General features: G+C 38.9%; 1 protein-coding gene across 3 annotated transcripts in view; it reads right to left on the bottom strand.

Moving 5' to 3' along the window:
- Window positions 1-7,334: 7,334 nt before the first annotated feature.
- The window catches only part of pum3 (pumilio RNA-binding family member 3), a 36,550-nt gene continuing 21,171 nt past the window's right edge, over window positions 7,335-22,713 (bottom strand). For all 3 annotated transcript variants that reach the window (XM_055632804.1, XM_055632803.1, XM_055632805.1), the window contains exons 11-18: window positions 19,445-19,543; window positions 16,710-16,763; window positions 15,870-15,950; window positions 13,698-13,840; window positions 12,327-12,549; window positions 10,930-11,017; window positions 8,744-8,834; window positions 7,335-7,557 (exon numbers count right to left, since the gene is read on the bottom strand). In XM_055632804.1, the coding sequence (XP_055488779.1) occupies window positions 7,413-7,557; window positions 8,744-8,834; window positions 10,930-11,017; window positions 12,327-12,549; window positions 13,698-13,840; window positions 15,870-15,950; window positions 16,710-16,763; window positions 19,445-19,543 (924 nt within the window). In that variant the 3' untranslated portion in view covers window positions 7,335-7,412. The remainder of the gene's footprint in view (window positions 7,558-8,743; window positions 8,835-10,929; window positions 11,018-12,326; window positions 12,550-13,697; window positions 13,841-15,869; window positions 15,951-16,709; window positions 16,764-19,444; window positions 19,544-22,713) is intronic.

Here is a 22,713-nt window from a genome sequence, read left to right as displayed (position 1 = left end):
TTCAACAAGGAGACAATAAATATTTGACACTGCCATTTATTCGAACTATTCTTTTCAAGATTACCTATTGAATGCAGTTGTGGAATTACAGAGAAGGGAGAGGGAAAGGATAAGTAAAATGCACCCTGTGTTCTGCAAAAACTACTCCAGTGTTCCTCAGGAGAGGGTTGATCAGCATCCAGTAAACAATGGCTGCCCATGGTGTACAAGGCGCGCCCAGTTGGGGCAGCCATCTTGAAATAGAATGGGCCTAGGACGTAGGGAAAGATCACCAAGTGCACAATGTAATCCCTTACAACTAAGCATAAAAATTGTTCCGCTTCATATACAATACTTGGAAATAAACACTTGGCCAGTCCATTAAAAAGTGTACAACTACCTGAGGTGGGGCATCTTGGTCAGCATGGATGAGTTGGGTCGAAGGGCACTACTCCATGTTATATTACTCTAAGACTCATTGAGAATCCCATTAAGTAGTGTCTGCAGTGCTATATGATTCAAGCTATCATCTGTTTGAAATCATATTTGGCCTGGTTTCCAGTTGACATCTGATTAGCGGTTTCGGCCCGAAACGTCGCCTATTTCCTTCGCTCCATAGATGCTGCCGTACCCGCTGAGTTTCTCCAGCACTTTTGTCTACCTTAAAAATAGCTGACCCCTTGTCTCAAATGGGCATGCAAGAATATATATATATTTATGCTCGTTTCCAGGCACATTTCTAGTAAATTAACATTGAATTTTATGAAAGATTATTATATTCTTTCTCATTTATGTATTAAAAAAAAACATAATTTTTTTTCTCATTTTTCCCCAATTTTGAAAGTATTACATTTTGCTCAAATTTTGGTCTATTTTTAATCACAAACTAACTTAAAAGGATCATAATTAGGTCCATTTTTAATGCTGTGGTATTTCAATAGGCTTTAATAACTTTCAACTTTTGGCCACCCGTGTCACAGGTTGGTACCCTTATTTACTGAAACGCCCATATCTCTAATGTTAATAAATTGATAGCAAGATTCCATTTTAATCAACCCTCCAAAATATTATTATCAGCATATGGAGAGAAGGCAGGAACGGGGTACTGAATATGGATGATCCGCCATGATCACAATGAATGGCGATGCTGGCTCGTAGGGCCGAATGGCCTACTCCTGCACCTATTATCTATTATGACATCACGCTAATAGGATTCCGACCTCAAAAACAACATAAAAGAAATTAGAAGGTGGTTCTTCCAGAGTATCTTCACAGTATCTACAATCCTAGTTGTGACACATGAATGCAATTCAAAGTACTGAAATGCAAATCAATTATGTTTACATGTGAATCTGATGCTGCTGCATATTCTTTGTATTAGACAGATAAAGGAAAAGTATTTGGGAAAACTGATATGGTATTTTTTGTTATTGAATCAGACGACAGTAATGCGAAGCAGAAAGATTCAAATCCCTTGTCCCTACCTTAATTTGTACATTAAACCACACCAAGGTAATCACTTTTTAAATACAAACAATAAAATTAAAGTGTTTTTCAATTTGCTTACATAGCATGGTCCCAATATGGGACACTCTGTAACTTTAGTGTAAGCTAACTCTCATTCGACTTTCACTGAAAGATCAATAATGTGAAATAATATTTGCCTTTGGGATTGACTAATAATCTGTACTAAAACAGAGTAATAAAACATCACTCCCAGCAGTAAATCGATTTGTCTCAGGCACTGTTGGAGCCATGGTATATCATGTTTGATATGATTTCCGCTTGCATCATCGATAACTGCTGTACTATTATTGTATATTTTCTTCTCACCTATTTTTAAGAATTCATATCTGTGGAGAGAAACATACAAATTGTAGACACAGCACGAGCAAACATCTTGTTCTACAATCACTGGCTTAGGCCGAGAAGCGGGAAGCGAGCAGAGACTGGAAACCAGAACGGCTCATAAATTTGTGGGAATGAAAAGGTGACGATGAAAACCTTTGAAGTTTTCAATGTCTAATAAACTGCACAGCTGCAGTCTGGTCAATCAAATGAAGCTTAAAATCTGCCTTCAGAGCTTAGTGTGTAACCATCAGGGTGTAATAAGGTGACAGGAAACAGTTGGTGGACTGAATGATTTGCCCATCTGCTGAAAGTAACAAAATGGCTAGTTTTGCTTTGGAATGATTCCTGAGTGTTTCTTTTAGAGTCTTCTTCCAAGTGCACTCAACGCTGTATCAGTTGGATCCTATGCCAAGTAATTATAGTCATAAAAAAGACATAATCAGGTCTTTTAGCCCATTTAGTTTGTACTGATCATCAGTTACCCATTTTACACTAATACCACATTAATCTTATTTTTTATTTCCCCTTTTTCTTTTCACTCTCCACCCCCCCCCCCCCCCCCCTAACTCACTGGTGCTGTGATTCTACTAGCTGTGTCACTATGCCACCACGAGTGCTGAGTGTCCTGAGCTATCACAGATTATAACCCACATGTTCCTGTTATAGTGAAGAGCAAGGCTAGAAGATTTAGTGAACCTGAGATGATGAGGTATATTGAGCTCCAGTCAAGAAAAAAACTAAAGGGAAATATGTCAGACAGCTGGGATCTAGCAAATCCCTTGAGGAATATAAATGTAGGAGTAATCAGGAGGTGAAAAAGTGGACACAAGATAGACAAGGTGGAGGGTACAATATCTATGAAAGACATAATTAAGTGAATGGTCACAGTCCTTTATCCAGGGTAGAGTTCACAACTACAGGACATAGGTTTAAGGTGAGTGGAGAAAGATTTAAGAGACCCAAGAGGCAATTTCTTCACACTGGGGACTGTGTGTGTAGAGTGACCTGCCAGAGGAAGCTATGGAGGTTGGTACAATGGCAACATTCAAAATATATATTTAGACAAGATAGTAAACGTTCAGAGGGGTATCAGCCAAACACAAGCAAATGGGGCTAGTTCAGATATTAAAAAACTGGACAGCGTAGGCAGATTGGACCACAGGACTTTTGTTTTCATGTTGTATGACACTTTGACTCTCTATGAGGTGCCTTTTCAAATTATGAATCTCTTTCCAATTTTCTTTCTCCCACCCCGAAAGCCCATAGGATCTACTCCCATGTACGTGCTTTTGTGTCCCATTAAACATGAGCAACAGATCTTCAAAAGCTGCATCTATTATGAATCTTACCCTCTAACTAATAGTTTCACTTTATGTGCAGTTCCCAAGAATCCAATGAATGTTAGGATGTGTGCTACTGGACTGATATTGCAAAATCTCATCTCAGCCAAGATCGCTCATTCTTCTGCAGTTTGTATTGTTAGCAATCATTTGCCAAGATCTCATGAAAAACAGAGCGAAGGGCAAAAACATAATAAAATGGGTGCAATCTCAAGACACCCCACAGATCTGCAATGCCAATGAAACATTCAAAACATACACAAATTTAATGCCAACTTCTGCATAAGAAGCTCAAAATTGAATGCAAAATACTCAGATGGAATTAATAAAACGAGCACTTCAATTATCTTCCCTGCTCATCTTCAAAGGAATGCCATAGTGATGATATTTTTTTGCCCATCTGAGAATACAGTATGTAGTCAGACCCTCCAGTTATTATCTGTTCTAAAAGATAGCACAGAAATCCCACAGTACAACAGATGGCAACTTAGACATTTTCTTAAGGGCATACATCTAAGGCAGGGATTCCTTGCTTAAGTGCAGACATGATAAATGCAGATCAATGCAGAAAATGAACATTTAGAAAGGAAAAACATCACCAATGATGCTGAGACATATACAAAAAAAATCAACTAAAAAAGAAGGAAATGGTAAACCCTGTTATAAAAATAATAAAAGGATTGTCAATAAAACAAATCTTAATCGTGGAGAATGAATTAAATTTTGCAGTTCTGAAGAAATGACAAAGTTGCATAAAATATTTTGCATCAGTTTTAGAAGGATGAAAGCATAAATATACTAGACAATATCACTTTATACATTCAGAATGTGGTATTTTTCCTCATGTGATTTCCTCCAGATTAAGTGACAGGACCATCATCTTCCCATTTATTAGGCTCACCTCTCCCATTAATAAGGTGGGGGAATTTGTTCTGACCTCACCTTTCACCCTACCAGAATCATGAATCAGCAAATCGGCCTTTGCCATCTCCACCATAATGACATCACCAAACTCAACTAACTTTTGCGATATAGTTAAGGGATGATTCATTCCACCTTAATTTATTGTTCCATCACCAACTTCTTCCCCCTCATACATTCGCCTTGAAAAGTATAGAATGCAGAATCTACCCATTTGCTTCCCATCTGATTTCTTCCTTATCACACAGGATTCCAAAATCATCCTGATGGAAAGTTAATCTATTCGTATTCTATTTACTGGGCAAAATATAAGGTTCTCCAGGTTAAATAACCCCTAGCAAATTAAATGATTGTTTTGCTGGAAACCTGTTTATTAATCAAAAACTCAGAATTTTGGATTGTTGTTAGTTTAAGTCTCAAAACCAGCTACAGCCTCCAAATTTGGTTTCACAATATATATAGCAAGCTCAAGGAAGGTCATTGTATTTGTCTTGAACTCAGCACAGAAACATCACGTTAACTAGTGCACAGAATGTCTTGGACAGCAGGTGCTGGAAGATAATGCACAGTTCCCTGAAAGTGGAATCTCATGTAGATAGGGTGGTAAAGAAAGGGTGGTAAGGGACAGAAGTTTAGGGGTAACATGAGGGGGAACTTCTTTACTCAGAGAGTGGTGGCTGTGTGGAATGAGCTTCCAGTGAAGGTGGTGGAGGCAGGTTCGTTTTTATCATTTAAAAATAAATTGGATAGTTATATGGACGAGAAAGGAATGGAGGGTTATGGTCTGAGCGCAGGTATATGGGACTAAGGGAGAATACGTGTTCGGCACGGACTAGAAGGGTCGAGATGGCCTGTTTCCGTGCTGTAATTGTTATATGGTTATAATGGTAATAGAACCTGTAATTTCCAGCATTAGCAAGAAAAAATCTTGAATCAATACTCTTTGCCAAATCTAAGTTTGTGAGAAAACTATGAAGCAAAATAATATCAAAGCAAACGAATCATTTAAGTTTTGTCTTAACTTGAAAAATAACAGCAAGATAGAATTTAAAAAGTCTCTTGTATTTTTCTTTCATTTTTTGAATACCACATATTCCATTTCCCTGAAAACAATCACAAAAATTAGAGTTGGGAAAATTGTGAAGAGATAACAGAAAAATTAAACAAATAGCTTTTTGTCCAGTGTGAGAGCAGACAGTATTTAGAAGCTGAAAGCAATTAGTTTCAGTAAAAAATTGGAAATCAAATTTGGTGCACAAGACAGCATTTTGTAAATGATGCAGACTTAATAATAATGTTCAAAGGAAATAAGAAGACCCTATCCACACATCATTCTAATTAAATGTGCAAAGTAAACAAGTAGTTCAGGGGGCAAATAGAATATTGGCTATTATTGCAAGAGGATTTGTGTACAGGGCTTGATGTCTTGCTTTAGATGTCTTGTTTACCTTTAGAGTTTTGGTGAGAGCATGTGTAATATGCAGTTTTGATCAAGACCCCGCTGCAAATTTTGACAACCATCTTCACAAATCTGCAATACCACCCACTTTAATGTCAACTGCAAACTTGCTAATCGTGCCTTGCATGTTCTCATCCAAATCATTGGTACAGATGACAAACAGCTATGGGCCGGCACCAAAACCTGCAACACACTACTAGTGTGTTGCAGGCCTCCAGTCCGGTAAACAACCTTCCAACATTACGCTTTGCTTCCTTCCATGAAGCCAATTTTCTATCCAGTCGACCATCTCTCCTTAGATCCCATGCGATCTAACCTTCCAGAGCAGCCTTCCAAGCAGAACTTTGTCAAATGCCTTGCTGAAATCCATATAAACGTCTACAGCTCAGCCTTCAAAAAAACTCAAATCTAGGACACGATATCTCATGTACAAAACATGCTGACTACCCATAACCAGCCATTATCCATCGAAATGCACGTATATCTTATTCCTCAAAATACTCTAGTAACTTTCCGACCACAGATGTTAGTCATTGGGCTATAGTTCCCAGGCTTTTCCCTGCAGCCCTTCTTAAATAGAGGTACATTTGCCACTCTCACCTGTATTTAAGGGCACCTGCAATCTCCTCTCTAGCTTCCCAGTGTCTGGATATATCCCATCAGGGCCAGGAGATCAGTTTACCTTTATATGTGTTAGCACCTTCAGTATTTCCTCGACATCCACTTCCTTCAAGACACTTCCATTGACTGCCCCAAGTTCCCAATCCATAATTTTTTCTCCATGGTAAAAAGAGGAATAATACTCATTGAGGACCTTGCCCATCTCCTGTGGCTCAACACTTTGGTCCCTGAGGAGCCCCATTCTCTCTCTGCCTACTCATTTTCCCTTAACGTACTTACAAAATCTCTTGGGATTATTCTTAATATTATCTGCCAGAGCTACAATGCTCTCCATAATGTTTGGGACAGAGCCCCATCATTTATTTATTTGCCTCCGTACTCCACAATTTGATATTTGTAATAGAAAAAAAAATCACATGTGTTTAAAGTGCACACTGTCAGATTTTATTAAAGGATATTTTTATACATTTTGGTTTCACTATGTAGAAATTACAGCTGTGTTTATACGTAGTCCCCCCCCCATTTCAGGGCAACATAATGTTTGGGACACATGGCTTCACAGGTGTTTGTAATTCCTCAGGTGCATAATAATTGCCCCCTTAATGCGGGTATAAGAGAGCTCTCATTACCTAGTCTTTCCATCACCTTTTGGAAAATATTATTGCTGTTTATCAACATGAGGACCAAAGTTGTGCCAATGAAAGTCAAAGATCCAATTATGAGACTGAGAAACAAGACTAAAACTGTTAGAGACATCAGCCATACCTTAGGCTTACCAAAATCAACTGTTTGGAACATCATTAAGAAGAAAGCGAGCACTGGTGATTAATATAACGGTCAATAATACGGTCGGCAGCTGTCCCCTTTTTGTAGTATCGAGGCTTCCAAAGTAGTTTATATTTAAAATAAATGATTAATGCCAAAATTCAGCATTATTTGCCTTAATTCATAAATCTATAAATGATAAATGGCAATGTATTGCAACTTCAATAAGTTTCATTGCTCTAACAACAACCTCTCAGTGGCAGTGGTAGCCATTTCCAAATTCCTTCTTAAAAACACTATATACACTGTTCAGTGAAATATGGTGCCTAATGGAATGCAGATTGCCTGAGAAAACAAACATTTTGGAGCATTAGGATGTAGAAAATAGTCATTCCCTTCTCTATATACAAAACTTTATTTTAACAGTCAATTTGTTTTCATCCACGTTTTACAAGATCATTCTGAGCTGGTATTACTCAGGGTTTGACATTGCTTGCAGCCAATTTTTCTAACAGCATTTCCACGCCTTTCACGTTTTTCATCTTCTTGAACTTGGGTATGAGCTTCTTTAAACCTTTTTTCACTTTGAGGGCGACGTCCTCATTGTTACTTTGAAGAAGACTTAAAAAATGAAATACATATTAGATCTTAAATACTTATGCAATATATCAAATAGAGGCTGCTCTCAGAGGAAATAAAAAAATGCTTCTCCCCAATAGAATTGAATAACAGAATCCCTGCAGATTGAAACTAAGTATACAGCAAACGATTTAAAGAAACACAACTTTTTGAAATACATGATTCACTATCTACACAAATATTCACTTAACATAGTGAGGTGCCGTGATTAAATAACGATGTAGTCTTTGGGTTAAAATGAATGTTACAATTTAACCTAGGATCTGAAAATTGACGAAGGAATTTTTATGATATTATCAAGCAAATGTGGAGATGACTAGCTTTAGAATTGCAGATGAGACAAAAAATGTAAATAACATACACAGCTGTTATAGAGAGCCAAGGGGAGGGCTGATAAATGATTCAGTTCAGTGCTAATTAATGAACTGCATTTCTTGATGGCGTCTCACTCAATTGTTGCAACAAGCATACTTAATCAAACAAGACGCAGTTTCTATCACACTTCTCACTTGTTCGATGTAATAAATGTGGGGTCATATGGCAGCTTTCTTGCTATAGGATACCTATTATCTCACGTCCCCTAAAGCTGTGGCTTTTAAATTGTTAATGGTTTTGCCATCACATTGTTAACCAGTGTTTGGTGCAGTGACCACAGGAGAATCAATCATCATGACCAGAACAATGAGATTACAGCTTTCAGATCAATAAACTGCATTTATAAACTTCAAGTCTTCCAACATTCCTCCAATCCTTCAGTAATTTCCTTGAGAACATCTTCTATAAATGCATTTTTACTACCCTTGACCACTTCTCTAATTTTCAATCTGTTTACTGAAGAAGGGTTTCGGCCCGAAACGTTGCCCATTTCGCTCCATAGATGCTGCTGCACCCGCTGAGTTTCTCCAGCATTTATGTGTACCTTCGATTTTCCAGCATCTGCAGTTCCTTCTTAAGCACATATACTCACTATCGATTGCTTCCTAGAATGCAATTAATGTGAACGACACTAGGCATGTTGTGGCTAAGCACATCTTTAGCCAAAATGATGTAAGAGTCAAATCACAGTCAAATCAGTACACAATTCTTTTTTATGAAAACGGTATAAATTATCAATGCTCTTAAAAGTACAATTAATTGTACTGAAACAATTACTTGTATTTCTTATTACCTGCAAAGTACCATTGCTCCACGGTTTACTTGTGCCCATGTTTGTAGATTCTCAATGCCAACAAGTTCCACTAATGTTTCTGCAAAACATTCTGTAAGTAACATTCAATACTTTAGTTTTTTAAATTTGATATAATTCTAGATCAGTTACATTTCAGTTGCTGTAAAGAATGTTACATCTTATTACAACAGATCCTCAAACAATTATAAGGGCACAACATCAACAGGCCTTCACATAATTAAAAACTTGAACAACATTTTTATAATGCCAATTCAAAAGAGAACCAATTGATTTGATTTTGGCTGAAATCTGAAGGTATCTAAAAGTGTCAAAATATCATTGTGCACAATTTAAATCTTTACATCACTGATATGTCAATTAAATCTGCCTTCATACTAAGAATAAATATCTACGCTTTGCCGGAAAGCAATGGACCTTTGATGTGAGTTTAATATAAATTTATCATTTCAATACTTAGATCCAATTCCAAAATACATATCTAAAAGATTAAAGTAAGGGTGATCGTGTGCTAACAATTTCAAACGAGACCACTGTCCAATATAATGCAACACGATTTGCACCAACATAGGTCTTCTATCAGTTTTCTATCTGCAATAGGAGAATAGTACCCATTGCAGTTATGATAAATTATGCATATCAGCACAACAGACTAAAGGGCTGATGGAATTAATGTCCCAAAAAATTATGAATGTCAGTCAGGAAACGGAGGGCGGAGAAAGCAGTGGAGTCACGCCTAAGGCAAAAGGCATTGGTGGGAGTCATGGCAACTGGCAGAGTGGGTTTGGGATACTTCCCTAAGACAAGGGTTGGCAAGACCCAGGGCAAGGAGAGACACCATCTAATCCAGGAAGAGGTCCGAGCAGGTGTGGAGGAAGAGCATGTGAGCAGGACGGTGGGGTTCAGGTAGCAGGGAGCGTGGACGAGGTGGGAGAGCATGCCGCAGTGCAGGATTACCTGGTCAAACATCATGCAGGCAGAGACCTCCAGCGTGCCCGGTTCCTTGTCCAAGCTGTCTACGATGCCCCCCACCCTCCCATATCTCTCCTTTTAAAATACATTTGGGCAGTACGTGGATAAAAAGGCATAAAGGGCCTAATGGGATTAGCAAAGAAGGGGCAATATGGCAGGTATGGATGAGTTGAGCCAAAAATGAGCTTGTTTCTGTGTTGTACGACTCAGTCTATTACAACTGTAAATACAATGCAATCCTAAGATTAATCAAACATTCAAAATGAAGGCAAAATATCCAATACTGCAGCAGCTAATGTTACAAAATAGTATTCCGTTATGCTCATATGTTACCAACTTTTTCTTGGTACTGAGTAATCACACACATGCACCATATTCACACCATCTTAATTTAGACAAGAATGGATAGGCATTAAGACAGACATTAAACAAAATCTTGGACTGAATTGGCCAAACTAAATATTTCTCTAATATACTGTCATACATGTTTTAGAAGTATTTTGGGATCATTTGACCAAACCCATGTTTTATTAGGATTTCCTTTAACAATTTATGGGATTAGTATGCCACGTGCATGGCCAGCATTTGTTAACCATCCCTAAATGCCCTTAAATAAAGTAGCAGTAAGCTGCCTTATTGAATTCATGCAGATGTTCTGATGAAGATGGGAAGTTTCAGGAATTTTAACCTCATGAAAATGAAGGAACATTAATACATTTCAGGGGTATGGAAGTACTGGATTCTTGATAAGTTAAGGGAGTTGGACTTCATGCAGCAGTTGGGGAATTGTGGTTTATATTGGCAAAACCCCAATAGCTGCAACTGAGCTGTGTTACATTGAAAAATAAATGCTGTATAGCTTTAAAGTTAATTTCACTTTCTCGGGCTGGAATGCAGGAGTTCATTTGTTGTGGGATACACATTGCGAACAGAGGAAATAAAAACAGCTTCATTACATAAGCTGATGGCAACATATGTAGTAAAACAGGATCAGAAGGAACATAGCTACCACTTAATTTCTCTCTTGCTTCAAGGTTATAGACAAATCCTTTGAAATGCCCTTTCCCATCTGTCACCATCCAAAATGTTTTCAATGGGAAAATGAACTGTCCAAAATAATAACATTTCAGTTTGGTGCAAAAATGATTCAACAAGTTCCAGACAGCATACATTAAAATCAATGTGATTTCCCCTACCTGTCTTTCCAAGTTCTTTCATTTTTACATCCTGCTCTATTAACCATTTAAGAACCAGGTGGCCTGCTGGGTGCTCTGCCATGTGGAGCTAAAAATGACAAAAAGGGAAACCAGTCATATTTCAGTATGCCAATTAACAATCTTCCTAGACACTAACAGTTTTCAACTATAACCATGAATTGAAAAGTGATAAAAGAGATATTTAACATTTGAACCAAGGGCATGAACTTTTAAAATAGTATTGGAATAACCGGCCATTATAATTATCTTGGAACTGTTGACAAATGCCAACACAAGAATAAAGTATGCCATGCCCCATTAAGTAATCTTTTCAATTGTACTCAAACTCTTGACAACTTGTAGTTCATTAGTAGTATCATTTATCAGGCCTAGTTTACCCCCATCAAACATAAATTTACTACAATACTAATAGGCAAGAATCAATTAGGCTATCACAAGTGATGAGTGTGGACTCCAAGGTCATTTGCATAATTCACATTAAATGAAACCAGCTGCTTAATCAGCTAAATGCATTTGCCAATCAGAAGCTTTTAAAAGCAGTGCAAAAAGCAAACTGCTGGAGGAACTCAGCAGGTCAAGTAACATCTGTAGGTGGGAAAGGTCACTGTTTAAGATCGAGACCCAGTAGCAGGACCTCAACCAGAAACATTGATGACTCTTTTCCCACCCCCATTCAATCCGCTGTGTCCTTCCAATTTATTTTTTGTTACAGATTGCAGCATCTGCAGCCGTGTGTCTCCTTTAAATGCCTTATATGACATGATCCACATATAGTGCAATTATTTCTTAAAAGGGAAATGAATCTCAATGATCCACTCTATCTAAAAACATAATCTGCTAAATAATTACACAGGAATTATTCTGGGCACTATTTTGAAAAGTATTCCGTTATTTTAGACAGAAAAAAATGGAAGAACAATCTTTTGGTTGTCAGTGCAATTTTGATCATTTAATCCATTGCTCATTGCATGAAAAGAGTTTTGCTGCACTTGATTGAGCATTGTAAAAAGATTAATGGCAGAACAAATGTGAAATTTACTCAAGGTTAAAAAGCAATTATCTCTCTCTAACATTGAAAAGCAATAACTGCATTACCAGTTAAAATATCCTTCATAAGATATAGAACAGCTCTAAGGTCCTTTAAGGTGCATCAATTGATCTTGAAACGTCACAAATTAGAATCGGAAGGGTCTCGACCCGAAACATCACCCATTCCTTCTCTCCAGAGCTGTCTGACCCGCTGAGTTCCCCCAGCATTTTGTGACTCTCTTATTATTCTTTGGGGAAAACACTACAGCCCCAATGACTCTACACATTGAATGCTTGTTTCCACACACACTGAAGTTAGAAACAAATGTTGCATATTTGTACCGTACCTCACCATTGCTGCCTCCAGGTTCAAATGATTCCGTAGCGACATTAGCTATAGCATTCATGGAAGGCTGCACGTCACCAATGGCACAGCCAAGAATATCCGCCACAATGACACTTGTTGCTTTGTTCATCACCATTTCACGAGCATTCTCCTGCAAATATTGCAGCAAATGTGGCGAGATGGCCTCCAGCAGCTCACGATGACGAATGTTTGTATCTTTCTTACTTGTATGATAAAAGAGTGACTACTTTGTTACAAAACATTTTAAAGGCATCAAACAGCAAGTTACAGAACATTTAATTAACTCTAGCATACACCTCTCTCTCTCTCTCCCTCTCTCTTATTTTTCATATTTCATACTCAATTACAGATTATTCAGACAGTCTCATTGACCTCTCTTTTAAATTACATTTACAGAAAATAGGGAAAAAATGTTTTGAAGAACTGAAGCAGCGAATATGAATCTGCCCATTACGATTATCTGTCAGCCAGTCAGGCGGAGCTCCCAGTTATGAGCCATTTTAATTCCCCTCCCAACCTTGTTTCTCTCAGCTTCTTCCACTGTCAGAGTGTAGCAACACGCAAACTGGAAGAACAGCATCTCATACTCTGCTCGGATAGTCGGCAACCCAATGACATGATCACTGAATTCTCTCCAATTTCGGATACCCCCCCCCCACCTTTCCGTCTCCTTATCTGCCCAGCATGTCTCTGCGCACACTTTACATTCAACTTTTCCCTGCCTCATCACTCAATTCCGTTGCCCTCTTCTAGCAGCTCATCACCCACCTCCAGGTTCCCCATCTTTTTCCTCTCCTCTCCGCTGTACCCTACTACCTACCATCCCTGTCTTTGGTTCTATATTTCACTTCCCGTCTTCCTTTTTAACCAGATTGCACTATTTGCCCCCTTTATATCCACCATTCATCATGTCCAGCCTTAGTTACTATCTTTCCCACACCTGACCTCTTTGCCTTCACCCCCTCCTTACATGCACAGTCTATTGATGATGGTGGTAGAGAGAGTGGGATTAATGTAAATGGGTGTGTGATGGCCAGTGCAATCTTGGTTAGCTGAAAGGCCAGCATTGTGCTGTATGACTCCCTGATCTTGCGCTTGCTTACATTTTGAGCTGCTCATTCACTCTCACAACTTTCCAATAAATCTAAACCCTAGATTTTGATTGTCGAAACAAGGAACTGCAGATGTTGACACTTCTAGCTTTTTTTCCTCTCACCCACAATCAATCTGAAAAAGGGTCTTATTCATGTTCTCCAGGAATGCTTCTTATGTTTTCATTTAAAAACAACAGATCAAAAAGGTTTCCACGTCACAGTAGGTGCTGTCATTTAAATATGTAAATATTTCTAACCTGTGAACATTGCCATCTCCTTGTTGTAGAAGCTTGATAATTTCTGGCACGCTATGTGCAGGGTCCCTTGGGCTTAGCAGATAAAGCAGCACCTTCTTGCCATATTTATTGTTGATCAGGTTAGGCAAGGAACTGACGATCTCCTGTAAATTGACAGTTTTAGGACACCAAATGGCACTAAATGATTCAGATTTATATTGCAAGCATTACATTTAAACAATGTAACAGAAAACAAACCTAGTCACTAAATTGCTGCATTATTTCAGTCATCCCGTTTAATTTATCCTTCATTTTATATTTTTCCTGTTTACAATATGTCACACTAGATTCACTGCTGATAGCTCCCAAACTGCTCCATAAATATGAAATGGTGCCTTAAAGTACAGCCCAGGGACATTAACAGATTTGGAATTACGTTTTCGTGAAATCAGCAGCTAATTAATTTAGTAGTGTTTTGCAAGATATAAGACTGGGTTGACGGTGAATTGGGTGACTGTGACTACCAGATCCCTTGTTCCCAATGATGCTCCCACTAGAAAACAGGCACGTTTAGATGTCATGAAAGGGTATTTCAACCAAAATATTGAAATGTTGATGGTTCTCATTGACGTGCAGCAAATTCCCACAAGTATTTAATGATCGAAAGACAGAAAGGAGGTCTAAATCAGTCAATTTGGACAAATTCAAAGACTTTTACATTGAAAGCTGTTTTTAAAGACATTTTGCCATAGACCTCCATAAATCTTCCAGAAGTATTAAGGCATTAAGTAGAATGGGTAGAATAGGTAGGAAGCATGTAATTCCCTTGGCTGAGGAATCAAAAACAGATTAGGTGTTTAAAGTAATTCGTGGATAATCATAAAGACATACAGAATGGAAACAAACCCTTTGGCGCAACTAGCCCTCGCCAGCCAACATGTCCCATCTACACTAGTTCCATGGAGAGACAAGGATAATGTTTTTAACCCACAATGTGACAGGGGTCTGGAATTCACTGCCTGAAAGGGTAATGGTGGCAGAAACCCTCATCACATTTTAGAAGTATAACAATGTGCACTTGGAGAGCCATAAACCATATGGATCCAGTGCTAAAAGGAGGAAGAGGTTGGGAACTACTACTTCCATCAGCACAAACAAGATGGGCTACATTGCCTCAATGTGTGCAGATTATCTACTGTATATATATTTTTCAAATATTTTCAAAGCGTAGACGGCGTTCCGGCTTTCGGCGGCAGCGACATCACCACGGAGGTCCGCTGGACTGGAGGGCGGCATCTCCGGCCTGGATCGATCGCCTCAGCGCAGAGGGAGAACAAGGAGGGAAGAGATGGAGACTAAGACTTTGCCTCCATCACAGTGAGGATGTGCTTGGTGAACTCACTGTGGTGGATGTTTAATTTGTGTTTATTGTATGTTTTGTTTTTATTCGTTCTGTGTATGACTGCAGGCAACATAATTTCGTTCAGACCGAAAGGTCTGAATGACAATAAAGGAATCTAATATTAATCTAATCTAATACTAATATGGTAGAAATTCCTCTGGTTGGGCAGCTGCACATTTTGAAGTCAACCTACTGGCAATCAAGCAGTTGGAATGGAAGCAATCTAGTTGTAAATGGTGGACACAAAGTGTGGAGCAACTCAGCGGGTCAGGCAGCATTTCTGGAGGTAAATAGGTGACAGTTCAGGTCGGGATCCTTCTTCAGATGGAAAGTAGGGGTTGGGAGGGTGAAGAGCCGGAGGTGAGAAAAGACCAGGACCGATTAGGTTGGGCAGCGTGGGGTCCTGGTAGGCCCATTGTTGGCTAGAAAAGGTGTGATCTCAAGTGGTTAAATGTGGTTAAACGAGTAGGGTGGAGGAATGGGCAAAAAGGGTAGGGGAGGGAAGTATAGGTATAAATTACTTAAAATTAGACAATTCAATGTTCATATCACTGGGTGTAAGCTACCCAAGCAAAATATGAGTTGCTGTTCCTCCAAATTCCATGTGGCCTCATGGTACTCGCTACAAATTGCTTTTTCGATGTGACCATAGTGAGACTGAATTCTATCTGAAGGTCTCATTTCCACCAAGATAAATGAAATCAATACACAAGGTTTTCTTCCTCTACAAAGGGAGATGCATTTAAAAAAACGTATTTCTATCCCACACAGAAATAAATTCAAGTACTTACCGACAGTATTATTTGTTTTACTAGTTTTGTGTCATCTATACAGTCAAATGCCGCTGTGAGAACCAAATGTGAGAATTCACCCTGTAAAGCAATTTAAAACAGCATGGTAGACCAGATTTTCAGAAGTTAATAACATGTATAATTATCTACTTCCAAACCACTTTGACATTAATTACAAAATTATATATTTGGATTTAAGCCAAGAACTCAAAACAAAAGCTAATAAAAATTGCAACCCCACCTCAAGCATGTGTTAATTCCTTAACTCGACTCACCATTTGTAATAACACCGAAAGAGTAACCCAATTAGTACTCTAATAAATATTAATGCTTAAAAACAAACCCTAAAATTACCACAAAAGCAGTAAAAATAAAAATGCAGGGCAGAATGAAATATTATTTGCCTTGTAATAGTAAAAGACCTGAAATCTAGAGTTAAAATTTCTCATATTCTATATTTTCAATCTACAACAAAGAGGGCGAAAATTCTCATGGGTAGAAAATTATTTTAGCAGATTCTCATACTCAATCTTGGCAACTAATTTTAAATTAGTATTGGCAAGGATCTGTCATGCTTAATCTCTCACAGATAAGAGGCAAACTATATCTTCCAGTATTTTTCAGCACAACAAACAAATATGGCCCATTATTATTTAATATTTAACATTTCAGACAGTTAATTACCAATGGGGTAATTTTTGATAAAATAACGGGTAATAAAGATATCATCCTGCAATTGACCAATGTTTACTTTTTCCTACTTCACCTCAAAATTTGAAACTAAATTTAAAAAAAGGTTTGAACTCTTGGCTTATAAAGTCAAATAGATTCACATCTTACAGTAGCAGTCTTCTCAATGAAGGTCTTCATTGTTTTCACGATAACCTTTCTATCCTGAGGGGGGGGAAAGCAACATTTTATAAAGAACAGTAAATCAACTTTGATCAGTGATCAATTTAATTAATCATAACCCCCACCCCCAAGATTTTGTGATATGATTTTATTCCAGTTCTACATTATTCTACCTTCTTGATCCCCTCGCCCCCCCTTCTGAATTCACTATGATGTGAATGGCATCGCCAATGACCCCAAGTGGCCACACTGAAACAAGATAATAGGCATTTCATCAAGAGTTGCTGCCAGACATTCCCATACATGCACAGTGCCCTCCATAATGTTTGGGACAAAGACCCATCATTTATTTCACCATGTAGAAATTACAGCTGTGTTTATACATAGTCCCCCCATTTCAGGGCACCATAATGTTTGGGATACATGGCTTCACAGGTGTTTGTAATTGCTGAGGTGTGTTTAATTGCCTCCTTAATAAGATTGCCCGCAGCACCTAGTCCATCACCTTTGGCGACTTTTATTGCTGTTTATCAACATGAAGACCAAAGTTGTGCCAATTAAAGTCAAAGAAGCCATTATGAGACTGAGAAACAAGAATAAAACTTTTAGATACACCAGCCAAACCTTAGGCCTACCAACCAAAATCAACTGTTTAGAACATCATTAAGAGGAAAGAGAGCACTGGTGTGCTTACTAATCGCGGAGGGGCTGGCAGGCCAAGGAAGACCTCCGCTGCGGATGACAGAAGAATTCTCTCTATAACAAAGAAAAATCCCCAAACACCTATCCGACAGATCAGAAACACTCTTGGGGGGAGGGGGCGGGGGAGGTAGGGGAGTTGAACGGGACAATGGTGAAACCAAAATGTGTAAAAATGGCCTTTAATAAAATCTGACAATGTGCACTTTAACTACATACGATTTTTTTCTATTACAAATCTCAAATTGCAGAATACAGAGGCAAATAAATAAATGATGGGTCTTTGTCCCAAAGATTATGGAGGGCGCTGTAACTCCACAGATATCTAAATCCAATGAAAGCCATTGATTCTACCTTTAACAAGGCATCAGAGGTAAATTATGATGATCTACCACCATCTCCACATGCTCACCATCATCTTGAAAGATAACTATCTTAACAGAAACTGGGAATTGAACATAGAATTTTACTGCTCTAAATAAAGTGGGGCGCAACTGAGCCTTCAGGAGGGTCTTCATCATTTCCTCAGATTATTACCCAGTTACACGTTGCAAATAAAAATGTATTATTCTTCCTTGCACAAGAAATTTAAAATTTAAATTCGAAAAATGCAATCCAAAATATGTAAATAAATGTTAAATGAAGAATTAAAGCAGGTAAACTGTTAAATAGACTATAGACATTAGGTGCAGAAGTAGGCCATTCAGCCCTTCGAGCCAGCACCGCCATTCAATGTGATCATGGCTGATCATCCCCAATCAGTACCCCGTTCCTGCCTTCTCCCCATATCCCCTGACTTCGCTATTTTTAAGAGCCCTATCTAGCACTCTCTTGAAAGCATCCAGAGAACCTGCCTCCACCGCCCTCTGAGACAGAGAATTCCACAGACTAACCACTCTCTGTGAGAAAAAGTGTTTCCTCATCTCTGTTCTACATGGCTTACTCCTTATTCTTTAACTGTGGCCCCTAGTTCTGGACTCCCCCAACATCGGGAACATGTTTCCTGCCTCTAGTGTGTCCAAGCCCATAACAATCTTACATGTTTCAATGAGAACCCCTCTCATCCTTCTAAACTCCAGAGTGTACAAGCCCAGCTGCTCCATTCTCTCAGCATATGATAGGCCCACCATCCCGGGAATTAACCTTGTAAATCTACGCTGCACTCCCTCAATAACAAGAATGTCCTTCCTCAAGTTAGGGGACCAAAACTGCACACAATACTCTATGTGTGGTCTCACTAGGGCTCTGTACAACTGCAGAAGGACCTCTTTGCTCCTATATTCGATTCCTCTTGTTATAAAGGCCAACATGCCATTCGCTTTCTTCACTGCCTGCTGTACCTGCATGCTTACTTTCATAGACTGATGTACAAGGACCCCCAGATCCCGTTGTACATCCCCTTTTCCCAACTTGACGCCATTTAGATAGTAATCTGTCTTCCTGTTTTTGCTACCAAAGTGGATAACCTCACATTTATCTGCATTAAACTTTATCTGCCATGCATCTACCCACTCTCCCAACCTGTCCAAGTCACCCTGCATTTCCATAGCATCCTCCTCGCAGTTCACACTGCCACCCAGCTTTGTGTCATCTGCAAATTTGCTAATGTTACTTTGAATCCCTTCATCCAAATCATTGATGTATATTGTAAATAGCTGCGGTCCCAGCACCGAGCCTTGCGGTACCCCACTAGTCACTGCCTGCCATTCTGAAAGGGACCCGTTAATCCCTACTCTTTGTTTCCTGTCTGCCAACCACTTCTCTATCCATGTCAGCACTCTACCCCCAATACCATGTGCCCTAATTTTGCCCACTAATCTCCTATGTTGGGTCCTTATCAAATATATTTATAATAATATATAAAAATAATAATATTTTCTTGAGCACTCAGCACCTTTTGAACAATCCTCTGATTTTTTTAATCCTTGGACGCAATGAGATTCTTCTATAGAATAATTAATTGCTTCCCAAGTCCAAAAGGGCTGAAACAGTAAATGCCAAAAGATTGTATGTGCTTGACTTACTTTAGGGGTGCCATGCCACAAGCACTGCATGGCTACTCTGCTCCCGTCATGTGTGTGCGCCATGTAGATGACTGCTTCTCTCACTGATTCAATCATTTCCTAAAATCAGAAAATACATTACAAATTGATATAATAATGACATTACAATTATAAATACTTTACGCTGGATATCATTATGCATGCCACTGTGCACACGAAGCTGGGGGCAGTGTTAGCTGTGAGGAGGATGCTAGGAGGCTGCAAGGTGACTTGGATAGGCTGGGTGAGTGGGCAAATGCATGGCAGATGCAGTATAATGTGGATAAATGTGAGGTTATCCACTTTGGTGACAAAAACAGGAAAGTAGACTATTATCTGAATGGTGGCCGATTAGGAAAAGGGGAGATGCAACGAGATCTGGGTGTCATGGTACACCAGTCATTAAAAGTAGGCATGCAGGTGCAGCAGGCAGTGAAGAAAGCGAATGGTATGTTAGCATTCATAGCAAAAGTATTTGAGTATAGGAGCAGGGAGGTTCTACTGTAGTTGTTCAGGGTCTTGGTGAGACCACACCTGGATTATTGCGCACAGTATTTGTCTCCTAATCTCAGGAAAGACATTCTTGCCATAGAGGGAGTACAGAGAAGGTTCACCAGACTGATTCCTGGGATGTCAGGACTTTCATATGAAGAAAGACTGGATAGACTCGGCTTGCACTCGCTAGAATTTAGAAGATTGAGGGGGGATCTTATAGAAACTTACAAAATTCTTAAGGGGTTGGACAAGCTAGATGCAGGAAGATTGTTCCCGATGTTGGGGAAATCCAGAACAAGGGGTCACAGTTTAAGGATAAGGGGGGAAATCTTTTAGGACCGAGATGAGGAAAACATTTTTCACACAGAGAGTGGTGAATCTCTGGAATTCTCTGCCACAGAAGGTAGTTGAGGCCAGTTCATTGGCTATATTTAAGAGGGAGTTAGATGTGGCCCTTGTAGCTAAAGGGATCAGGGGGTATGGAGAGAAGGCAGGTACAGGATACTGAGTTGGATGATCATATTGAATGGCTCGAAGGGCCGAATGGCCTACTCCTGCACCTATGTTCTATGTTTCTAAACACACAAAATATTTGCAAAATAAAGCTCAGAATGGATTTCTGAGTATTTAAGACTGCATTTTCATCAAATGACCATTTGAGACTACTTTAGATTTATTCATAGCTTGCCAAGCAACCAAAATGTTTAAATGATTTACTGCCTTGCAGTATATTGCTTTTCTTATAAAAAATATATGTTATAAAGGGGTAACCATGTACAGAATGCAAAACAAGAATGATAATTTTGAAATTATGGCACTGTCTAACTAAAAGACAATGCAATTCAGAACGCAAGGGATGATGGATGATTGTGAATTAGAATACTAGTAGAGCTTTAAACCTCATGTTATGGAGATCAGAACAAGCTAAGTTTGCCAGTAAGATTGAATAGTCCAGACTAGACACAACAAGAGATATTGTTGAGGGCTTCTGCAGTAGATATGCCAAAGCAGGGATTGACTCAGACGAAGTTTTAAATTATTGCGAAAGATTGGATGTGTTGTTCAATGCTCATTGCACGGCCAAAGCAATCAAATCAAAACCAGCAAATTACATACAGCACTATCACTATTTTCAATCACTAATGCGATGATGGTGCTGACAAACAATATATCATGCAGGTCACAAAAACGTGTATTCCTATGGCTGTATGGTGACCCCAAATTTCACTGTACCAATTGGCGCATGTGACAATAAATGTCTCTTGAATCTTGATTGTTCCCTTTGGATTTTAGTTGGACTACTTGCATCGGATCCCAATGTAAAACTGGACTAAAGCATTGAATTTCAAAGATGAGATTAAAATAACTGCTGTTGATGTCAAGGTACTATTTGGCTATATTGACATTAAACAGCCTGACTAAACTGCCATTTGGAATCTAAAGGAAGACTCTGCGGCAGCTGAGGTAAATTAAGGAACAAAGAAACAAGAGTATGGTTCACAGAGGTCAAGCAGTGCAGACCAGGAGATTCACTATTCCTCAAAGAAGTAGCTTATCAGTAGTCAGTGCCTATAAGGCAGCAAGGATAGACTTGGACTAATATCTGGCACGTGCTGGCTATAGTCCATTCCCCAAGAGTCCAACCACATTCTTCAAACATTCAAAAGTATAATCGGTATCGCATCCCTCACCCACATCAGTTGACTAAGTATTGTGTGATGAGTAACTTGTCTCACTCCTCAAAGCTTTTCACAATGTACTGGGTACAAACCACGAGTGTAATGAAACAGTCTCTATTTGAAAAGGGCTATAGTTGGCTATTATTGACAATATCCATTGCAGCAACTCTGCAAACTTGTGGTGTGACAGCTGGCACTCGCCCAGGTAGAAAAGACAACTTTGCATTAATATTGTGCCGTTCATATCCCTATCAGTATGTCCCGAGGGACTTGCCTTTCTTTATAACAATGACCCTTTAAGCGCAGTCACTATTATAATATAGGAATATTCTCATTACAGTTTCACTTCAGAGATTTTAATACAAAGGCCTCAGCTGACAATCCAGTGCAGCACATTGAAGGCACTATTTTTTGGACAAAAAAATTAAATCACAATTAATGGTCCTTAAAACAAAAGATTTTATGTACATTACTGCCTGTGAGAGTTTATTTCATCTAAGTCGCTGGCTGTATTTATTTCCTTGCAACAGTAAGTATTGTTTAATGGCTGTAAAGCACTTTGGGACGTTCTGAAAGGGCGAAGGAGACATCATCCAAACAAATGCAAGGATTCTTTGCACACGATGCTTCTCCTGCCCAGGACAAATGTGGCAGGCACTCGCTAATCGCACGTAATATTGAATGAAATACAACACTGATCATTCATGGTCACTGGATCAAGATACTGGAACTCCCAACTTAAGTGTTGTATATCCTCAAAAAGACTGCAGGGATTCAAGAATACAGCTCAACAGCACCTCCTCAGGCACCTTTAGGGATGGTCGACGTTCACTTGCCACACAAATATTTTAAAAGTGTAACATAGAAAGACAACCATAAATATTACATCACTGAACACTACTTAAGGAACAGTTCACAATTAAAACATGTCTATTATTTACTCAGAATTTCTATTATTTATATATCCATAGACTGTTTAATACGGCAGGGTGCTCTGTTTCAGGATGGAAACAGAGGGGGGTTGGGGGGGGGGGGGGATGCTTCAAAATCATTAAAACCAATCCAACACAATCTGAA

This window comes from Leucoraja erinacea, chromosome 3 (assembly GCF_028641065.1).
Source record: "Leucoraja erinacea ecotype New England chromosome 3, Leri_hhj_1, whole genome shotgun sequence".
In the NCBI taxonomy this organism is placed as follows: domain Eukaryota; kingdom Metazoa; phylum Chordata; class Chondrichthyes; order Rajiformes; family Rajidae; genus Leucoraja; species Leucoraja erinaceus.
This window is presented reverse-complemented; position numbering and strand designations above follow the sequence as displayed.